This window comes from Parasteatoda tepidariorum, chromosome 10, assembly GCF_982258835.1.
Source record: "Parasteatoda tepidariorum strain Cologne lab strain chromosome 10, Ptep-v5.0, whole genome shotgun sequence".
NCBI lineage: Eukaryota > Metazoa > Arthropoda > Arachnida > Araneae > Theridiidae > Parasteatoda > Parasteatoda tepidariorum.
Genome location: NC_141764.1, coordinates 86,492,757 through 86,515,302, shown reverse-complemented (window position 1 = coordinate 86,515,302; position 22,546 = coordinate 86,492,757). Strand labels below are relative to the sequence as shown.

General features: G+C 30.3%; 1 protein-coding gene across 1 annotated transcript in view; it reads right to left on the bottom strand.

Annotated features, from left to right (window-relative positions):
• Window positions 1–413: 413 nt before the first annotated feature.
• LOC107448616 (limbic system-associated membrane protein) overlaps window positions 414–22,546 on the bottom strand; it is a 150,228-nt gene continuing 128,095 nt past the window's right edge. The window contains exons 5-9 of the mRNA XM_071184238.2: window positions 21,139–21,285; window positions 18,149–18,336; window positions 15,624–15,720; window positions 6,984–7,181; window positions 414–1,288 (exon numbers count right to left, since the gene is read on the bottom strand). Of these exons, the coding sequence (XP_071040339.1) occupies window positions 1,077–1,288; window positions 6,984–7,181; window positions 15,624–15,720; window positions 18,149–18,336; window positions 21,139–21,285 (842 nt within the window). The 3' untranslated portion in view covers window positions 414–1,076. The remainder of the gene's footprint in view (window positions 1,289–6,983; window positions 7,182–15,623; window positions 15,721–18,148; window positions 18,337–21,138; window positions 21,286–22,546) is intronic.

Sequence of the window (22,546 nt, the reverse complement as noted above, 5' to 3'; positions counted from 1 at the left end):
ATCGCTTAAAACAATAAGAACTAGAAATAGTGTGTGGAATATGAAGATTTAAACCAGATTTAATTTTGATACAATGTGATTTTATATGTTTAATTTTATCCAAGGATGCCAACTTTCGGAAATACTTGAGTTTAGAATTAAAGAACTTTAGTACAAATTTACAGAGCATAATATCTTTCAAAATGACATCAGTTCAAAACAGTAATACTATCCAATCTGATATACAGAATTTCAAAATAAAGTTAGGTAAAATATATATATATACTTCTTGGTTTTTCTAATCATTGCAATATATTTCTGAAGAATGAAAAATCAGAGAAATATTATCTAAAACTGCTTTCAATATTTGGAGCTTAAACACTTTTTCTATTGAGATCATACAACAATTTAAAAATATGTTATAATAAATAATATTTTTGTTAGAATATGCCATGATGCTAATGATTTGGTCAGAAAAATTTTCCATTTTATTAATTATTATTGTCCAAAGATGGTTTTAAACTCTTAAACAGTGAGAACTTTTTTTCCTTTATAATTACTATTAAAATTAATATTAAGTATATTGCTTGAATGCATCATATAACTAAACATAGCCTTCGTTACTTTTAAGAGCACTTACTCAAATTTTATCAGGTGTCCATACAATTGATCAGTATTCATCGCAAAAGGTTTATTATTCATACAAGCTGAAGTCCCAACGCAAGCTGAAACATCAAAATGAAAAAAAATTCTCTATAACAGTAGGTCAAAATAATTTCAATCATTTAAAAAGTTATAAAATTAGAGAGATTAAATTGTAACTTCGAAACATTCTTTGTGTTTGTATGTTTAAATCCATACTCATTGGCATCCTTGTTAGTCCACAATATGCATGTGGTTTTTTACCAGTACATCGCATAAAATCATATAAACTAAAAAATTTAACAAACTTTACATTTCAAAATTACTAAAGATTAAATTGAGCAGAAATGAATAAATTTTAACTCCACTCCAGTCTTCGGGATCTTCAGCTTTTATAAATGTCTTGAATTATTCTTTTCTTTTTAAATCTTGAATTTAAATTCTTATGCCCCTTATTAAAGCGAAGAGTTAATAAGTATTGAAATCAAGAGCAGTCCTACAGATGAGAGGGCGCCACTGGCACTTGAGATAACAGAAGCTGTCTGTAGAGAATGTGTCATGTATGTCACATCTTCAGAGTAATTTCCATACCCAGCGGCATTGTGTGCAGCTGCACGAAGAACATATTCAGCATTGTAACTCATGTTTTTCAGTTCATACTGTTCACCTATAAAGTAAAAAATATTAATAAATTTAAGTTTTGAGCATTTTAAAACGACAATTTTGTTAACATTTGTCAATATTTTGTGTTTATAGAAATAGAAAGACATTTGCTATAATGAAATAGAATCTCATGACATTTTCAAAAAATAAAAATAAATGAATAATATTACATTATAAGATAGTATTAATTTATTATTAAGTTACATTAAATATATATGAATTATTATTGCATTATTTATTAGAATAAATGAAATGAATATTAGAATAAAGTTGAAATAAAAAAAATTCCTTGATATTAAAATTTTCATGAAGTGGAAGAAAAAAAATTTAATATTTAGAGATGATGGTGTAAAAAATAATTTTGTTTAGGGAAATTTGATGTGTCCTCAAAATTTATATGAATGAAAATTTTGCTATATTACTATGAGGTATCTATTTCAAATCTGTGTCTTACAGTTCATAAAAAAAATTAAAAATAAATTTTAAAAAATATTATTTTGCATTTTTAGATAAGAATATTCTAAAATCAAATGAGTAATAAGGAAAGTAACTGAAAGCTTCAAAATTATATAACATTCATTTTTCGAAATAAATAAATATAAGAAAATTAATAAAAATAGATTGCAATAGATGATCTTTACAATGCTAACCTTGAAAAATGAAGTTGTGCATTACACATAATTTTGTGTTATATATACCATTTCACTTATCATTAAACTTGGCAATATATGTGGAACTGTAGGAACATCATATGTCACATGACTATTCATATTACTTTTATGAGAGTTGCGAATGGCAACAGATCAAAAAATAATAATAAAAAATGAGTGTTCTAAAAAATGTCTGCTGATCATTTTTATCCTGTAACTCTGTTGCGTACAACTGGTGACCCGGATTTTTGACATGGCTACAAAAAACAGTGAAAAGATCGAAGCAACGATCGTCATGGATGCCGAAGCTAATAAAGTAAGCATTAAAATTCCACCTTTTTGGAGAGAGAAACCCGACATTTGGTTTTACCAAGTAGAAGCACAGTTTCAAATAAATAAGATCACAACTGAAGAAACCAAATTTAATTATTTGATATCCCAACTGGAACCGAAGTATGTAGAAAATATTTGGGACATTATTAAAGACACTAAGCCTAACAAATATACCTTGGCGAAAGAAAGACTTTTAAATACATTTAAGGAAAGCGAAAACAAGAGAATTCAGCGCTTAGTTACAGGATTAGAACTTGGAGATTACAAGCCAAGCCAACTTTTGCAAAAAATGAAAAATTTAGGAGCAGACGATTTTTCAGAAAAAGTGTTAAAATCTTTATGGCTTGATAAAATGCCGAATTTTATACGAAATATTCTGCTTGTCAGTGAAGAAAGTTTAGATAAACTGTCTACGATGGCGGATAAAATTCACGAAATGAAAACTGGGGAAGAAATATGTGCTGTTTCACCAAATGTTACCAACAATGATGCTTTAATTGCACGAATAGCAGCATTAGAACAGAAAATTGATTCACTGCAAATAAATGACCGTAGTAGATCTAAATTTAGAAATAATTACCGAAATACATCTCGAAGTCGCAGTCATTCAATAAAAGCATTCAATAGGAAAGGTAAATATTGTTACTATCATTTTAAATTTGGTAATCGTTGCCGACCTGAGAAATGTTATTCACCATGTGCTTGGCGAGAAAAGTCGGAAAACTCCATGATGCAACAGGATTAGCGGCTACAACTGTTGCTGATGTTAATGAAAGCCGCAAGTTCAGATTATTTGTAAAGGATAAAAATTCAGGATTACGATTTTTAGTTGATTCAGGAGCTGATGTTAGTCTAATACCTGCAACTCATCGAAATAAAACAGTAGAAGATTTTAAACTATATGCAGCAAATGGATCCGAGATTACAACCTATGGAATCAAAATATTAACTGTTGATTTAGGACTTCGCCGCTCATTTAATTTCCCATTTATTATCGCCAAAATTAATAAAGGAATAATAGGGGCCGATTTCCTTAATAAGTTTAATTTATTAATTGACATTAAAGAAAGATTAATTGATAGAGTAACCAATTTAATAGTTAAAGGAGAAATTTCTCCAATATGCATGACGGAAACAATTTCCACTATGGATAAAAATTCTAAGTTTTCTGAATTATTCTCTTCATATCCAAATTTAACTAAGCCAAACTTATTAATTAGTGATGCTAAACATGAAATTCGACATTTTATCGCCACAACGGGAAAACCTGTGTTTTCTAAGGCACGACAATTAGATCCAAAAAAATTGAAAATAGCCAAAGAAGAATTTCAATTCATGCTAGACAACGGGATTATTAGACCTTCAAAATCACCCTGGGCAAGTCCCTTACATATGGTTAAAAAGAAGGATGGGTCTTACAGACCATGTGGAGATTATAGAAGACTAAACGACCAAACAATACCAGACTGATATCCAATACCAAGAATCGAAGATTTCCATCATATTTTAAAAGACACCAAAGTATTTTCTAAATTCGATTTATTTAAAGCTTATTATCAACTTCCTATAAATGAAGAGGACAAACAAAAAACCGCAATAACTACCCCTTTCGGACTCTTTGAATTCAACGTTATGAGTTTCGGCCTCAGAAATACACCTTCAACGTTTCATAAATGAAGTTCTGTGTGGACTTGATTTCGTTTTTCCTTATCTAGACGATATATTAGTGGCATCTCGAAACAAAGAAGAGCATCAATCTCATTTAAAACAACTTTTTGATAAATTAGATAAATATGGCCTCAGAATCAATATCTCCAAGTCAGTCATTGCTGTGGAGAAATTGGAGTTTTTGGGATATGAAATCAGTTCGGAAGGATCCAAGCCCCTTTCCCAAAAAGTAGAAGCAATCCATAATTACAAGTTGCCAGAAACCATACGTGAACTGAGAACCTTTCTTGGTCTAATAAACTATTATAGACGATACATCAAAGACGCTGCTAAAACACAAGCAATTCTCCACAAATATTTGAAAAGAGCTCATAAAAATGACAAAAGAAAAATAATGTGGACTGAACAAGCTATTAACATGTTTGAAAAATGCAAACAAGACTTATCCAATGTAGCCTTGCTAACATATCCGAAGTTTGAATTACCTCTATGCCTTTGCTCAGATGCTTCAGATTTCGCAATCGGATCTGTATTGGAACAATACGAAAATGGTGCTTGGAAACCGATAGCTTTCTATTCAAAAAAATTAAATGATGCACAGAAATCATATAGTACCTACGACAGAGAATTATTAGGGATATATCTTTCTGTAAAGCATTTCAAACATCTATTAGAAGGTCGAGAATTTACTATATTTACAGACCATAAGCCACTGGTTTTTGCCTTCAAACAAAAAAATGAAAAAGCATCTCCAAGTCAAAATAGACATCTCCAGTACATATCCCAGTTTTCGACTAACCTTTAACACATTATTGGCAAAAATAATATCGTCGCAGACGCGTTATCCCGAATTCAAGAAGTAACTAGTGTAGATTATGAGAAAATTGCTGATGATCAAAGTAGTGATGAAGAATTAAAACAACTAATGCAATCAGACACAACCTTAAAATTTAAACAACAACCACTACAGTCTGGTAAATTTCTATGGTGTGATATCTCTGCTAATAAAATTAGACCATATATACCTAAAAATTCAAGAATGATTATTTTCAAACTGATACATGGTTTATCTCATCCAGGAATCAGATCAACTATCAAACAGATAGCGTCAAGATTTATTTGGCCTGGAATTCGAAAAGATGTTCGAATTTGGGCACAATCCTGTATTGATTGCCAAAAAAACAAAATTTCAAAACATACTAAATCCCAGTTTGGAGAATATCGACAACCCGATGAAAGATTTAACGAGATACATATTGACCTAATTGGACCGTTACCCCCATCCAATGGAAACAGATACTGTTTGACTTGTATTGACCGTTTAACAAGCTGGATAGAAGTAGTTCCTATACCTGATATCAAAGCTGAAACAGTCGCCAGATGTTTCTATGAAAATTGGATAGTTAGATTTGGAGTGCCATACAGAGTAATTACCGATAGAGGATCACAGTTTGATTCTGAAACGTTTAAATCTCTTACCAACTTATGTGGAGTAAAAATCAACAGAACAACTGCATATCATCCTCAGTGCAATGGCAAAATTGAGCATCAACATCGTACATTGAAAACTGCAATAAAGGCACACAACTCTATTAAATGGTCTGAAACTCTTCCTACTGTCTTACTTGGTCTCAGAGCTGCTCTACGCGATGACACCAACTATTCAATATCTCAGATGGTTTATGGTAAATGCATTAAACTTCCTGGTGAATTTTTTGATAACTCAAAAGTGACAACATCCACGGAAAACTTTATTAGCTATCTTCAAAATCAAATGGAAACATTAAAACCTTTAGAGTCAAAATATTTCAAAAGGAACAAAGTATTTGTGCACAAAGATTTAAGTTCATGTTCACATGTTTTTATGCGGATTGATAGAGTCAGGAAGCCATTAGAGTCTCCTTATCAAGGACCCTATAAAGTGATGGATAAGTCAGAAAAGTATTTTGTAATTAGTTATAAAGGAAAAAACGTAAGCATTTCAATAGACAGGCTTAAACCAGCTTATCTACTGAATTCTGAAAATGAGAATCCAGATTTAGATGAAAACCTAAAAGCTGCAAAACCTAACGAATGTTTTACATCAAATAAATTACAAGAAAATGCAGCCAATTCCGAGCAAAATGTTAAAATGTCTAGATTTGGCAGAAAAATAAAAAAGTCTGTTCGATTTTTAGAACAAAACTGTATTAATTAGATACATATACATTTATTTTATATATATATTTTTTATTGCATTGAAACTAGAATGGTATAATTTGTATATATGTTACATTAATATCTTGTATATATGTTTTCGTATTATGATGAGTCATTATGTAGTATAATTTTTGAACTGTATATATGCTGTTATATTATCATTATATGACAAATTTGACATACTTGCCAAGCATCGTAACTTAGTTACTGGTGAGGGAGTATTGTAGGAACATCATATGTCACATGACTATTCATATTACTTTTATGAGAGTTGCGAATGGCAACAGATCAAAAAATAATAATAAAAAATTAGTGTTCTAAAAAATGTCTGCTGATCATTTTTATCCTGTAACTCTGTTGCGTACAGAACACATCAATATTAATACATTAAAATAATTTTTAAATACAAATACTTAAAAAAAAAAATCCTGCACTAAAGTAATTATTTTTTATGGGGAAAAAATTAAAGTAAGTTATTAAAAATATAATCCAACACACTTGTTAATTTTGGTTTGCATTACAGATAGTAAAGTATATAGAATTGTGTTACATAGCAAACACTATTTATTACTAGTTTATTATTTAGAAGCAAAAGACATTGATCACCACAAGATTAAAAGTAAATGCATTATTGATGTATTCCCAGTAAAATTTTGAAATACAGCTTGATTTTAGTAATATACTGAAATGTTTTTTTTCTTCCTATAATTAGTTAAAATCTATGTAACTTAAGTTTGATTTTATTTGAAGTAGGCAAAAAATGTAATTTCACTTAGAAATAAGAAAATGAAAGACTGTTTTGAAAATATTTTAACATTTGGCAGAAGAGCTAAAAGGAAACATTTTTACCAATCATATATTCTTGAATGTTGGCAACATCCCAGGTCTCAGAAGCTAACCTATATTCTACTTTATATCTGGTTACTTCTAGATATTCGCCCATATCTTCCATGGAAGTTGGCTTTCCATCTTCTTTCATTGTAATACTCAATTTCACAATGTTTTGGTCTTGTCCTACGACATCTAATGAAGGGACTCCAGGGGTTTCTACAAATGAAAAGTTAATATAAATTCTGACAGATAAATAAGTCAGTAGAAAAGTTAATATGAATTCTGACAGAAAAATAAGTGAGTAGAAAAGTCAATATGAATTCTGATAGATAAATAAGTGGGTAGAAAAATTAATATGAATTCTGACAAATAAATAAGTGAGTAGAAAAGTTAATATGAATTCTGACAGATAAATAAGTGAGTAGAAAAGTTAGTTACACTTTAAATGTCTTAGCTTATAAATATTATCAATCCTCTGAATTTTTTACCCGTTTTTGTATCTTTTTCCATAGCTTGTTTTTAACAAAACAAATATAATTTTTCCAATATTATTCTACAGAATCTAATTGTGTAAAGAAGAAAATTCTGCAAAAACTTAACACTAGGAGTGTTGAGTAATTGAACAGTATAAATCTGTTATGACAGCAATTCACAGTAGAACAGAATATTGTTATTATAGTGAGCTTATCTTTATAAACAAATATCCATATTCAATGTTAGTTAAATCAGCAAAAAAATAAATAAAAGATTAAATGGACGCATTAATTTCTTTCTCATTTATTTTGAAAGACTATTTTTGCTTTAAAATACTTATCTAAATCAGAATGTTTTTGTTAACAGATTATAATCTGACAGGAAATTTTTGCAAGGTGCAAGAAGAAGAAAAAAATGAAATGAAGTACAGCAACTTTTAATGCTCAAAAACAATGATATTGATTTCAACAGTAAGTTTTGAAGAAAAGAGTAGATATGTGGTCAACAAAACATGCAGACAGGATCAATAAAAATAGCATACGAATTTTCTTTTGAAGGAAGAAGATAACTTAGTTGGTGGTCACCCACACATAGCTTTATAAACACAAAGGTAAAATGTTTTTCCCTTTTCCCTATTGACAAGGTTGACTAAAATGCTTTCCAACTATAAGAAAAATTACAATTTTATTGGTATAATAGCTTTTGTGGTGCCTTAGAAACAATGCAACATTAAGCTGTGATAATAATAATTTTTTGGCGTTCTTTCTATATAATTGATTGTATTATTGTGTTACGCTTTTTAACAAAGAAATAGAAGTTAAAAATAATTCTCTTTGGTTAATTTAAAAATGCATAAAAAAATTTTAAAAAAAAGCTTAATTAGTGAATTTAAATTGTCTTACTAAATTCCTTTAAGAAAATCGGTAACTATTTCTACAGAAAAAAAAATTTCAACCATACTTTCATAAAATTTATTTTATGACTCACTTAAACTTGCAGGTTCTTTTTCAAATTTTCATAATGTGAAATGATTTTCACACTAAACCACTCTTGGCATAAAACAAATTTGTTAAAACACCTACTATGCCACATCACAAACATAAAATTAAGTATATAAAAAATATTACAAATCACATAGTTAAAGAACGCTTCGCTCCTTCCCCCCACAGTCTAATCCTTTCCTCACCACTCTCATAGAAAAACAGATTCTTTTTTTTTTTTTTTTTTTTAATTAATTCTTAAGTTTTGTTCATATTTTGTAGCGCCATCTAGTGGTGGCAAACCTTACACCTCCCACCAAGGGAAGCACATGCGTCATCTTCAATGACCAGGTGCTGAAAGAAAGAGGTTAGTCACACACTCACCGGAGTCCTGTTCTTGAAATGAATATCTAATTTCTAGTTGAAGAGTGCACTATTTGATATAGTTAATATAAAATGACTAACCAAGATCTTTAACATTTACACATAAAAATGCATTAAATCAGATAAAATATATGATATACAATTATTAATAATTACATTTGTTATACTAGAAAGTTTTACTATACATATGCATAAATGTACTAAATTATGAAATGAAAATAAGTACTAAAAAAATTAACTAATCTTCAAAACGTAAGCGAGAGAGGGCGCCTGCATTACCATGGTGAGCTCCCTTTCGCTATATGATACGTATATCCTAACGTTGTAAGGCTAGAGCCCATCTAGCCAGTTTTGTACCATGAGGTAATCCTTTAGTCAAAAATGTTAGTGGGTTGTGGTCAGAGACAACCTGTATCTGAGATCCAAAGATCCAACAATCAAACTTTTTCAATGCACTTAGCACAGCATAGGCTTCCCGCTCTATCGTGGACCAGTTTATTTGGCACGGTGTTAATTTTTTGCTGAAGAAAGCAATTGGATGTTCTGTGCCATTCTCGTCATTTTGTGCAAGACAAGCTCCAACGATAGTAGCTGAAGCATCGGTATACAGCTGAAATGGGCGATTCATCACAGGGGTGTAGAGAGTAGGCATTTCAACTAAGTTTTTCTTTAATAACTGAAAAGAGTTTTCGGCGTCATTGTCCCAAGGAATCTTGTTAGCTATCTTCTTCTTAGTCAAGTTCGTTAAGGGTAGAACAATAGAAGAAAAGTTTTTTATGTAGTCACGATAATAACTAGCTAAACCTATCAGTCCTCGCAACTCTTTTTTAGTTGTAGGTCTTAACAATTTGGACATAGTTTCCATCTTTTGTGGATCAGGAGCATGTTTTCCAGAACCAATCACATGACCCAGGAATTTTACTTCGTTCTTCCCAAAATCGCACTTTTCTAAGTTGACGGTTAGTCCAACTTCTCTCAAGGTCCTAAAAACATTTTGTAAGTGCTGCATGTGATCTGACCATGTTTCGGAAAACACTGCCACATCGTCTATGTAAGATCGACAGTACTTCTGATGAGGGCTCAACACTTGGTCCATAGATTTTTGAAATGTGCTACCCGCATTCTTCATTCCGAATGGCATAACTTTCCACTGATAATGTCCAGTATGGGTAACGAAAGCTGTATAGTGTTTTGACTCTTCTTCCATAGGTATTTGCCAGTACCCTTTTGTGAGATCTAAGACTGATATAAAATGAGCTTTGCCTATCTCGTATAGTAAATCCATCGCATGTTTCATTGGATATGCATCAGGTATTGTATAACTGTTCCAAGAGTCTGAAGTCTATGCACAACCTAATGCTTCCATCTTTCTTCGCAACACACACCAGAGGATGCGCCCAATCACTATCACTCGGTTCTATCAAGTCCATTTCCAGTAACTCTTTAATCTGACGATCAACTTCTTTCTGGAGGGCAATCAGCACTCTATATGGTTGTAATCGCTTCGGTGAACAATCTGCAGCAACTTTAACAGAGTGTCCTCTCACTTTGGCTTTTCCAGGACGTTTACAAAATATATCTTTATATCGTTGTAGTAGACTTTTCAACTGGTATTCCTGTTGGTCATTCAAGGTATTAGTCATTCGTTTTAATTCAATGTCATTATTTTTATTCCATGTGGCTTCTTTGTCCGTTGGAGCATAATACAATTCCCCAAAATCACTATCTTGATCAAATATAATTCCAACTTGTTCAACTCTAGCTATATAAGGTCTCAATTTATTTACATGTAATTCTCTTGTACTACCATCCTCCATTTCTACTAAACAGGAGTGGGGTCTAGTGAGCTTTACTACTTTGGCTGGTCCTATCCAGGTATTAAGCAATTTGTGAGTTGAGGAAGGCATAAGAATCAGCACTTCATCGCCAACAGAAAAACTCTTTTCTCGGGATCTCATATTGTAGTGTGAAATCATACGTTCCTGATTTTTAGAACTATTTTCAGATGCTATTAAGTGGGCATCTTGCAGTTTCCTTTGCAATTGTTTCAAGTAATCTTCAACAGGACGAGCAGCATTAGTTGGAATTCCTCTTTCACCAGTCCAAAATTCTTTCAAAATGGCTAATGGTCCAGTTGGTAATCTTCCATAAACCAATTGATATGGTGACACTCCAGTGATTGCATGAGGTATTTCCCTATATGCAAAAAGTAAATAAGGAAGGTGAGCGTCCCATTCATTCCCATGTTCTTGGATGTTTTTGTTCAACATGTTTTTCAAAGTTCTGTTCCATCTTTCAACTGCTCCCATACTCTCAGGATGACCCGGAGTGGAAAATCTAGGAGAGACTCCCAGTATGTCATGAAAAGCTTGAGTTAACTGTGCTGTAAAATTTGTACCTTGGTCCGTACATATAGTCTTGGGGAAACCAGTCTGACAGAAAATCTTCATCAGCACATCGCAGGTAGTCTTTGCAGTAATATGTTTGACCGGTATGGCTTCCGCCCATCTTGAACACAAATCAATAGCGCATATGATGTACGAGTGTCCTCTTTTAGATCGGGGCTCTAAAGGTCCAATACAATCCACGCTCCAAACCTCAAATGGATTATTAGGCCTTACAATTGGCTGTATAAGAATTCTATCTCTATATGTTGTAGTTCTTCGTAACTGACATGGCTTGCATGGTTCACAAAATGTTTTCACGTCACTTTTTATTGAAGGCCAGAAAAATGAATATTTAATGTGTTGCTTAGTTTTCTGTTCTCCCAAGTGTCCAGCTAAAGGAATTTCATGAGCCATCTGTAAAACTTCCTTTCTTTTGCAATTAGGCAGAACAACTTGTTTTACCTTCTCCCCACAAACAACATCATTGCATCAGCAGACCATCTTCTATTTCGAACGATCTTTCCTTCTTAGTTGCTTTTTCCCATGCATCTTGTAACGTTATGTCCTCTTTCTGAAGTTTGATAAATTCCTTTCTCGTCTCACTGTCAAGATTAAAATCAACTTTGTTTTCTAGGGTTGACCGGTTCTGCAAATAACTCTCTTTCTGAATATGATTCAGGTGTTTGATCTTCATTGGCCTCGACATTTGCGACTTTGATTATTTGGGATTCATCATCATTAATGACTTGCCTTGCGCTAACCCTGTATATCTGTACATTTTCTAAGAGAGCCTCATATGCAGTTTGACAAATTAGCATATCATTCACTAGCTTCTTGGAAACGGCAAATGTAATTGGTACTGAATCATGCCATCCATCATCCATTTTTATATTGAATATTCTCAAAGGAACAATTTCACTATCACCAAAAGCTGATACTAATTGGATTTGTCCTTCTCCAGCACTTTCAATGTCTTTTACTAAGTCCGCTCGCACAACAGAGATTTGTGCTCCAGAGTCTACAGTTCCTTTGAAGACAACATCACCACATTTGACTTTTACAGTCTTCAATTCATCAATATTCTGTGCCAAGAAGTTACAGGTGGATTTGGGAGTAGACATCTGTACTGTCATAATATTTTTCGCATTATCCCCAGCCTGCACTGCATTACTTTGGGCTTTGACAGGTAGAGGTTTGTTTCTTTGAGAACTCTGTTTACTTATGTTCCTATCCCTGCATTCTCGCGAATAATGACCTTCTTTGCCGCAAGAAAAACACATAGGTACAAAACGTGATCGATTATATTGAGTTTCATGGCTGTTATTAGAATAAAAATTATTGTATTTGTGACTTGTCACTTTATCTTTATTTCCTATATTCATTTCTTCTTTATGGCGTGGTTGATTCCATTTATTCGAAGGAAAGGTCATGTGAAAAGATTTCTCTTTACTGTTCAATGGCACAGCTGGTTTCTTGGTTTTCCGATGAATGTCCTCATATTCATCAAGTTTTTCCACAAGCACCTTTGGAGTTTTTATTTTAGACCAGTCATCTATGAAATGTTCACGTATCTCGGTGGGCACCTTCTTTTTCATTTGGTCCGTTATGAGAAGATCTTTAAGTTCATCAAAGGTTTGAATATTTAACCCATTAAGCCATTCCTCGCAAAAATTTCTAATTTCATAAAAGAAATCTTTCCTTCGGGGTTCTTTTGATGTGTGACAAACATTTGGCGAAATTTTTCAGGGCTCATTTTAAATCTTTGAAGTAATAATTTTTTCACATATTCATAATCAGCCGCATCTTTTTCTGGTTCAGGAGCAATAAGGCATACGATATCTGACGGTATAATACTCATAAGATGCATCACCCAGCATTCCTTCGGTAAATTTAAGATTTTTGCTTGACGTTCGAACGAAACTAAGAATAAACTGATATCATCATTTTTTGAATCAAATTTTGGAATTAACTTATGTAAATCAATCTTGAATTGTCCAGATTCTTTCACCTCATTTTCATCTCCTGTTTTCATCTCGATTTGTTTCTTCCGAAGCTCGAATTCCATTTCATCCTTCCTTTTCTTTTCTTCAACTTCATCTTGCCTCTTTCGTTCCGCCATTTCAAATTCTTCTTTTCTTTTACGTTCTTCAATTTCAAGTTCTACTTTTCTTATGCGTTCATTTACTTCGAGTGCTTCTTTTCCTTTATGTTTGTCTATAATAGTGTTCAACAGTTCTTTACAAAAATCTTCATCGAAATTTTCATTCTTCAAGATGAGCTCTTTCAACTCAAACACTCTTAGATTAGTAACATTTTCAACCCCCATTTCTATTGCCATGAATTGCAAGTCTATTTTTAAGCCTTTTCCTAAAAACGCCATCTCGCACCTTATTATAATTAACTTAAACTAATTACTTTACCTTGGTTAAAAAAAATCTAAAAGTTTGATATGTAAAAGAAAAATAATGAAATATTTTAACCTTTTTTTTTACATATATCTGATTAAATTTAAATTCAGTCATATGCTATTATAATAAAAAAAAAATTAGTAATATCCTATTGTAATGTATACACGTAATACCACACATAAAAAAATCTCTTCAAATGCAATAAAAAAAAGTCTTTTTAAATTAGAATTCTACTTAAAACAAACAACTTATTAAAATGCAATCCTAAAACAGAACTACAAAATTCTCGAGAAACTCAAAATTTTATTAAAACGCAACCTTCTTGAGAAACTCAAAATTTTATTAAAACGCAACCTTCTTAAGTTAAAATAATACCAAAGCACTTTGTAAAATAATAGCGAACTACTTCTTAAAATCAAATCAAAATCACTGATGAGAACAAAAAAAAAAAATCAAAAAGCATTAGACCTCAAGAACACAGTAATAATAATAAATCACTAGATAATATTTCTAGCCACAGAATAAAAAACACATCCATAAATTCAAGTAAAAAAAAATATATCATTAGTAGCAATATTTAAAAGCAATAAATAACAATAATTCGTATGTTCATGTTCACAATTTATCACTTCATTCCAAAAACAACCTCATTAAGTCTTTAACTTTAAATATAAACATTCAATCTTATAATTATTATATACTTAACTTGAAACTATGTTTATGCAATCACTATCCTATCCTCATTAAAAATTGAACAAGGAAGTATCACTCTTAAATAAATCAAACATACCATAACTTTAATACCACAAGATTGGAAAATATACACATTTATCTTCATGCATAATTTATAATTGATACTGAAAAGTAACATTCTTATCTATTTCTGAGAATTAACAATCTTTTCTTATATACTGCAACACTTTCATTATTAACTTTTATTTTTTATTTTTATTGACTAACTACTTAGTCAAAAATCAAACTAATACTCAGATTATTCAACAATTTGAATTATAATTTGCAAACATACAATTTACTATAAAACTTTCTCCCTTTTTTTTTTTGGTTTGTTTTGAAAACAAAAGTTACACAACATAAAATTGAACTGACGTCAAAATGAAACTATACACTGAATATTAATTTCTTTAAATTTTCGTACATAAATACTCCTTTGAAAACTTTTGGAAACAATGATATATTTAGAACAAAGCGTTCTTTCTTCAAACCAAAACAAAAATGCGTTTTCTATGGCAGAAAACCTAAATGAAAATATGTTTTCTATGGCAGAAAACCTAATTGAAAATATGTTTTCTATGGCAGAAAACCAAAATTATTCCTTCTACAACGAATATTTAATACGATTCTGATGAATCAAAACTATACGATTCTGATGAATCAACCCAATAAGTTAAACTGTAACTTATTATTTTCATACAATTAATACCAATTATTCACAGTTCCAAAAGTAATCAAGGCTAATAATAATGCACTCTTTCTATTATTTTAAATTTAACTAAAATTTTACTAGTGAGTGTGGACTCCTCTTACCTGGTTTCTAATGGAATCCTTCATTTCCTTGATTGGAAACCATATTTCGGTTTCAGCTAATTGCTAATTAATTAGCTAATTTCATCTAGAATTCCATCCTAGCACGACTACGCCACTTAAACTTGCAGGTTCTTTTTCAAATTTTCATAATGTGAAATGATTTTCACACTAAACCACTCTTGGCATAAAACAAATTTATTAAAACACCTACTATGCCACATCACAAACATAAAATTAAGTATATAAAAAATATTACAAATCACATAGTTAAAGAACGCTTCGCTCCTTCCCCCCACAGTCTAATCCTTTCCTCACCACTCTCATAGAAAAACAGATTCTTTTTTCTTTTTTTTTTTAATTAATTCTTAAGTTTTGTTCATATTTTGTAGCGCCATCTAGTGGTGGCAAACCTTACAGACTCATACTGTAAATTTGTAACAAATACATCAGCAGTATACATAAGTAATTTTTTGTACTAACCTCCTTCTACTAAATCAATGATAACTTCTTTTTCACCTAGGGCATTGCTAGCACGACAAATGTATTGTCCTTGTCGATCAGTATGATCCATTACCAACTGTAAACAATGAAAAAAGTATTACAAATTAATCAATTACATTGACTTATGAAATTGTATGCTAAACTACTTTTAGCTTTAAAATAATTAAATTGGTAAAAAATAATTAAACAATGAAAAGATGCTTTTTCTCCCATTTCAATCAGAATCAAATACTTAACATTTGCAAATTCACTTGTTCTTTTACAAAAAAATTATTGAAATGATTAGTGTAATAAGTAAAAAATGGACTGAAATGCTTAACTTTACATAAAAAAAATCTATATTTTAAAAAAGTAATCACTAAAATTATTAAAATGAAGCTATAGCCTTGACACAAAAAATCACACATATAATAGGCACATGACACATATAATAGGATTTTTTCAGAACAGTTTTATTTGGCTGTAAATGAATACAACAAATCTTTAATTTACACTGTCTGAAAATTTAGCACTATAGATTCAAACAATTTTTATAGCCAATCACCTTTTTTTAATCAGTATATAACTAAAGTTAGAGATCAGTTCACAAAGTGATGGACCATCACAATCAATTATAAAGCTTTGATGATGATGATGAATGAACATTTTTAATTAAAAAAAATGATTACTTCATCAGGTCAGTCATTTAGTTAATGATCAAATGATTAATCATCAGATTTACCAGATGATTTCTTCATAAGGTAAAAAGATAACAAAATTTCTTCTTTTTACACAATGAAGAAATTTTGTTATTAAAGCCATATAATATATCATCATGTAAATTACGATTTGTCAGCAAGAAAATTGTGATTGTCACGTTTGAGAAAGCAACATGAACTTGCTTACCTATTGTAAGTGATATAATCATCTCTTATGAAGTGCATTACATATTATGCAGAAAGTATTACTAAATTGGTAAAAAACATAAAAAGTGCATGAAATTACATGGCAGCTATGTTAAAAAAAACATTATCATTATATCAACTATCATATGGAATCAGCTTGTTGAGAAGTAAAAGCAGTCGGTGTGCAATGCTTATCACATTGCCAGTACTTTTCTTTTTATTTCTTTTCAGATGGAATTTAATTATGAATTCTTGCATTTACATTAATAAAGTTATAACAAATCTTAATGCTTATTCTTATCATTTAAGATCCTTACTTTTTTTTTTAAATTAGGTCTTTTTTAATATTTTATTCCTTATTATAATATTTTTAAAAAATTCCTTCATAGTTGTTATAACTTTCTTGTGGATTTTAGAAGAGTAACTCATATTTTTGCAATTGCTATTAATGATAGTACAGCAGAGTGTATGTTGATAACCATATTTAATACATAATTTTAGAATCCCAGTCAAAAATGAAGCCAAAAATACATACTTAAGCTATTAATTATGTCATTTAAATGCACACACAAAAGTATACAATTAATATTTAAATGAGGAAAACACAAAAACGCTCTTGAAATTCAGCAAGTCAATACTGAAGAAAGGGGGACTGAAAGAATGAAAACCTATCTGAATGGAAAAAAAACTGATAGGGTAGAAAATTGAAGATTTTTTTTTCTTTTTTCACTTAACAACTAAGTTGTCTCTCAAATTTTAGATCCATTGGGAGTGTGTACATTACATTTGGCATTAATGGATAAACAAAAAATTACGATTAGAACTAATGGGTGAAGATTTAGTGTTTTTTAAAAAGAATATTTAAAAAAAGTGAAAGATTGAAGAATAACAGTCTGTGATAAAACATCGTTAATTAATATAAATTGTTCTTTAAGTAACGTAACTTTTGTAAAAAGAAAATTTCCTTACAAATATAACTCTATTTATTATGTATACTTTGTTAATCAACGAAAAAAATATTTAAAAAAAAAAAAAAACATCCAAAAATTGTAGGTTTTTTTGAAAAAAAATTTTTTTCTTTAAAAATTCCCTTAGGGTCCGGGTCTAACTTAGTTGACCTTGCATTAGTGCACCAAGAAGTATCACGTATTTGTCTTAACGCTCTGTGGTTTTACAAATGAGCAAAATGGGGAGAATATGCCTCTCTTTTGCAGTGCTTTTAAATTAAGTTGCAATACAAAGAAGAATAAAGGGCAAAATACAACTTTTTACATGCCTAACCACAAAAAGCATTACATTACTTTATTCTTGAAATATTATCAACAGTAATTTTAGAATTACTCCCATATGCGAAATTACTAACTGCACATTTTTTTCAGATTCAAAACAATATATATATATTGACAATCCCATGACAAATGAAGTTGACAAGCACCAAAACATAACATTTACTTTAAAAAATAAAACTATTTAGACCACTTTGAGAAAATATTTTAACATCAAATTATCAATAACAGAGAATCCCTATAGTTAAAAGAAGTAGAAAAACATTTACTAGGTAAACACATGAAACATTTTTAATATAATTTTGTATAAGATATTTTTAAAAACTATAGATACCTGTAAAACACTACTGTTATCTGTATCATATATAACAAAATTATCAGTATTGTTATGGATAATCATTTCATCAAACAGCCACTGGAACATTGGAGCAGGTACCGCAGTCACGTTACAAATCAAATTTTTCGTTGCACCTTTGCTAGCATAAGTTGTGATTTTGTGTTGGCCTATGATTTCAGGAATGTCTAAAAGATAGAAATTTATCAGAAAGTTTTAATAAAAATAATCAATAGATCTAATGAGTCAAATGTCACTAACTTTATCAGCATTTAAAAAAACTATAAGTACATAAATTGTCTTTTCCTCCATTTTTTATTGCTCTAAGAATTGAAAGATGTTCAACTTATTGAAGGTACAATGGAGAGTTTTGTAATCATCGCTGCTAATATACATTTTTAAAATCTTTGGCAAAAATCATGCGCAAAAAATAAGTACACACTGGGCAAATTAATAATGGAAATTAAGGTCAAAACCAGTTTGTTGCTTGATGAAATTTCAAAATGTTTCTAATTCTTATCCTACATTTCATCTCTGTTTTCACTGGTAACACTAAAGAACATTTTTTTAAATATATATGTAAGTACTTGATATTACTTAATTCAGATGCAGTAATTTTAAAACTAAAATTAGTTTTATTTGGAAAGCAACAGTTTTTGTTCAAAGTTCCATGGGTAATCTGCAAATTGGTCAAAAACTATTCTCTATATCCCTCCTATCCTGTTAACGATTGCAAGGCAGAATTAACTATGAATAAAGGTGAGAATTTGCTAAAAGTAGCATTTCTTACACCTTTGTCTTTAGATCAAACCACAGATAACTGGTAAGTAAATACTCAGAACTTACTGCATAATAAATAAGGTGTCCCAAAATTGACTGAGGATTGGAAAAAATCAATTAAAGAAAAATGTAAAAAGATTCAGATGTACAGTTTGCTTTATTCTAAAAAAAATTAAGGATTTCATTTTTACGATTGTTCTCAAATTTATTTCATGAGTTACAAAGTTCATCAGTAAAAAGTTCTGCAATCGGCAGACCTGTATAATATACATTAATGCGCAAACGCCGTTCACGGAAAATTAGTCACCTTCCCGGAAAAATGTTTACTATTACTAAAAAAGAAAAATAATTATAATCTGTCTCTTCAAAGAAAGTTTGCCTTTTTCAATGTACTGATAAAAGAAAATGATTCATTTGTACGCTTTTTAATACCAATGCTAACGCAATTTAAAACTACATTCACATGACTTTAAGTCCCGCATTGCGATTCCTATTTACGTGATTTAAGATCGTGTTTCGCATTTTCACGATTTTGTATCAAATATTGCGTTCCATATTCACGCGATTTAAAAGCAACTATATTATGATTCGTGTTCAAGTGGCTTAAAAATTATACATTAGAATTTATATTTACGTGATTTTTAAATCAAACATCAAGATTTGTATTATAGCGATTTTAAAATCAAACATCGAGATTGATATTCACGCGATTTTTAAAATCAAACATCAAGGTTCATACTATAGCTACTTTAAAATTCAACATCGAAATTCATATTTACGCGGTTTTGAATTTAAATGTAGAAATTCGTATTCACGTTATTTAAAAATCACACTTGAGATTCCTATTCACACAATTAATAAAATCCTGTAATAAATAAAATTTCGCATCAATGTCTTTTTTTTTAAAACGTTTATAACATTCCTACATACACTTTTTTTTCTTGCTTAAATTCAGGTATTTTTTCAATTACTTAAAAAGTGTTTTTGCACTTATCATTTCTGAATTTTCTTTTCCAATTGTTTTTGGTTTTTTACCTAACTCATCTTCATGGTATGAATCAATATAGCATTTCGATAAAAAATTTAAAAAATCATTGATTTTCGAAAGAATTTCGCCAAACGAAAGAATTGAAACTATAGTTAATCAATGCATGCAGAACGTCTCCTAATTGAGAGTTTGTGCTTGCAGAAAGTTTTTCATTTTATCTAACTCTGGCTAATGCAGGAAAACAATATATCAAACCTATTCCAAAATAACTACTATTTTCAGCAACAACTAAACAGAGTCATAGGATCAGTGAATCACTTTCGGAACACCCAGCATTATTACATTTTGAAGAACGTCAGTTGTTGTTGTTGTAGTTCATTTACGTCGCACTAGAGCTGCACAATGGGCTATTGGCGACGGTCTGGGAAACATCCCTGAGGATGATCCGAAGACATGCCATCACAATTTTGATCCTCTGCAAAGGGGATGGCACCCCCGCTTCGGTAGCCCAACGACCTGCACGCGAAGTCGAGCACTTTACGGTAGCACAGTTTAACGAGGACCAATACCGCACACCCTCGGTCCCTACGCAGACTGATCCAAGTGGTCACCCACCCGCACACTGACCGCAGCCAGTGATGCTTGACTTCGGTGATCTGCTGGGAACCGTGTCTTAACGATCAGTCCACTGCGGGACTGAAGAACGTCAGATGTGGGCATGGTGAAAACAGAAATAAATTTTCGATAAATGCAACAAACACACACATATATAAATTGAAACATATAAATACAAATTGAAAATATACATTGAAACCTGTTAAGATGACCACCTCTGTATATTGATCATCTTAATGATTGTAGCTAACTAAAAATACATTAAAATTCTTTATTTATAAGTTGACCACTTGTTTAATTGAACCATCAAATTGCTGTCCCACAAGTGGTCAACGTGCACAAGTTTCATTGAATGTAATTACTAACTGAAAACACATATAAATACAATTTGAAAAACATACATTGAAACCTGTTAAGTTGACCACCTCTGTATATTAATCACCTAACTTGATCTTCATGATTAAGTAACTATCAGGCAAAAATATTCATAATCTTTCTTTAGAAGTTGGCCACTTCTTTAGTTGGACCATCAAATGTTTGCCCCAGAAGTGGTCAACTTACACAGGTTTCACTGTATACAATAAATTGTAGTAAACGAAATAGTTACATTGAACATGGAGAGTGATGTCAAAGTCTTTCACTTGTGATCCAAGCTGTGTGATGACAAAAGCTTTACATTTATATTCTCCTGCATCACTTCGACTAAGATTGAGAATTTTCAAACTATGATTTTCTTGAACCTTATATTTCTCATCTGAAATAAAAAGGGAAATTAGAAATTGAATATCCTGGCTGCGGCGTAAATATATACATTTAAAAAAAAAAATTTAAAAACATGTTAAAACCACACTTTTAAACAGAACACATTATTCCAAGGTTAAGCGTTCCTTAAATCTGATTATTATGAACATTTATTTATTCTGTCTAGGTTTTTAAGAATAAATAAACTTTTTATAAATTCAGTCAAATCAATTCAAAATTAGGAAAGATAAACATATTTTAAATAACATTTATTAAATTTAGCAAATCTACCTTAAAATGTATAAAGATAGATAAAATTTATTGTCAAAATGTTTTTGATAGGTAGATAAAATGAATATTCACTAGATTTAAAGAGTAACATATTCTAATATCTGAAAATCTTTCTGTTCAGTAAGAGAAAAGCATGTTCGTTATAAAACTGAAATTTACAAAATAAATAACTGAAAAACAGGAATTTCTGCCAGTTAATATTTATAGTAAAAAAAAATTTTTTTTTAATTAACGTAAATAGGTTACAAGCCTAAAAACTTGAATAGATAAAAATTGTAAATTTTGTAAAAAATAAATTTATTGTTCAAAACTTGCCCATAGATTATTAGTCAATTAGAAGTCAATACTAAAAAAATAATAATAAAGATTGTAATTTTATGGTATTTATTGAATATAATGAATTTAAGTAGGAAACCTGTTCTTGCATTTCATTTCACATTAATTGTTAAATGATAATAAATAGTTGGCAACATTTATTTAATTATACATTTTTAATTTTAATGAAAATATTTCGTTAATTATTATTTTTCTAAATTATTCATTACCTTACTTTAAAATAAATGCTTGTATAAAAGAGCTAGGTCAATAATAACTATTAACACTATTAATAAACACTATACTGTAACGCTGTTATAAACACTGTTTATTATTGTTGTGTTATTAATAACACTAAGAACACAACAATAATAAACACTATTATTTTCATAAAGGCAATAATAAGTTCAACACAAAATTAGAATGAAGTATCTGAACGTTTGTTACGTAGTGAAAATTCGAAAACTTGCATATTACTTGCTTGGAACCTGTATTAAGGAAGAATTTGTCGTACAAACGTCATTGAGAAAATGTTCCTTATCACTATATTGCCTATAAGCCCATCAGAAGCATTTGATTTTTCATTAATATAAATCATTAAGAAGAAGAAAATATGTATTTACATTTTCTATTGAATTTAATAAGAAAAAAAATGCTGTACAGGCTAT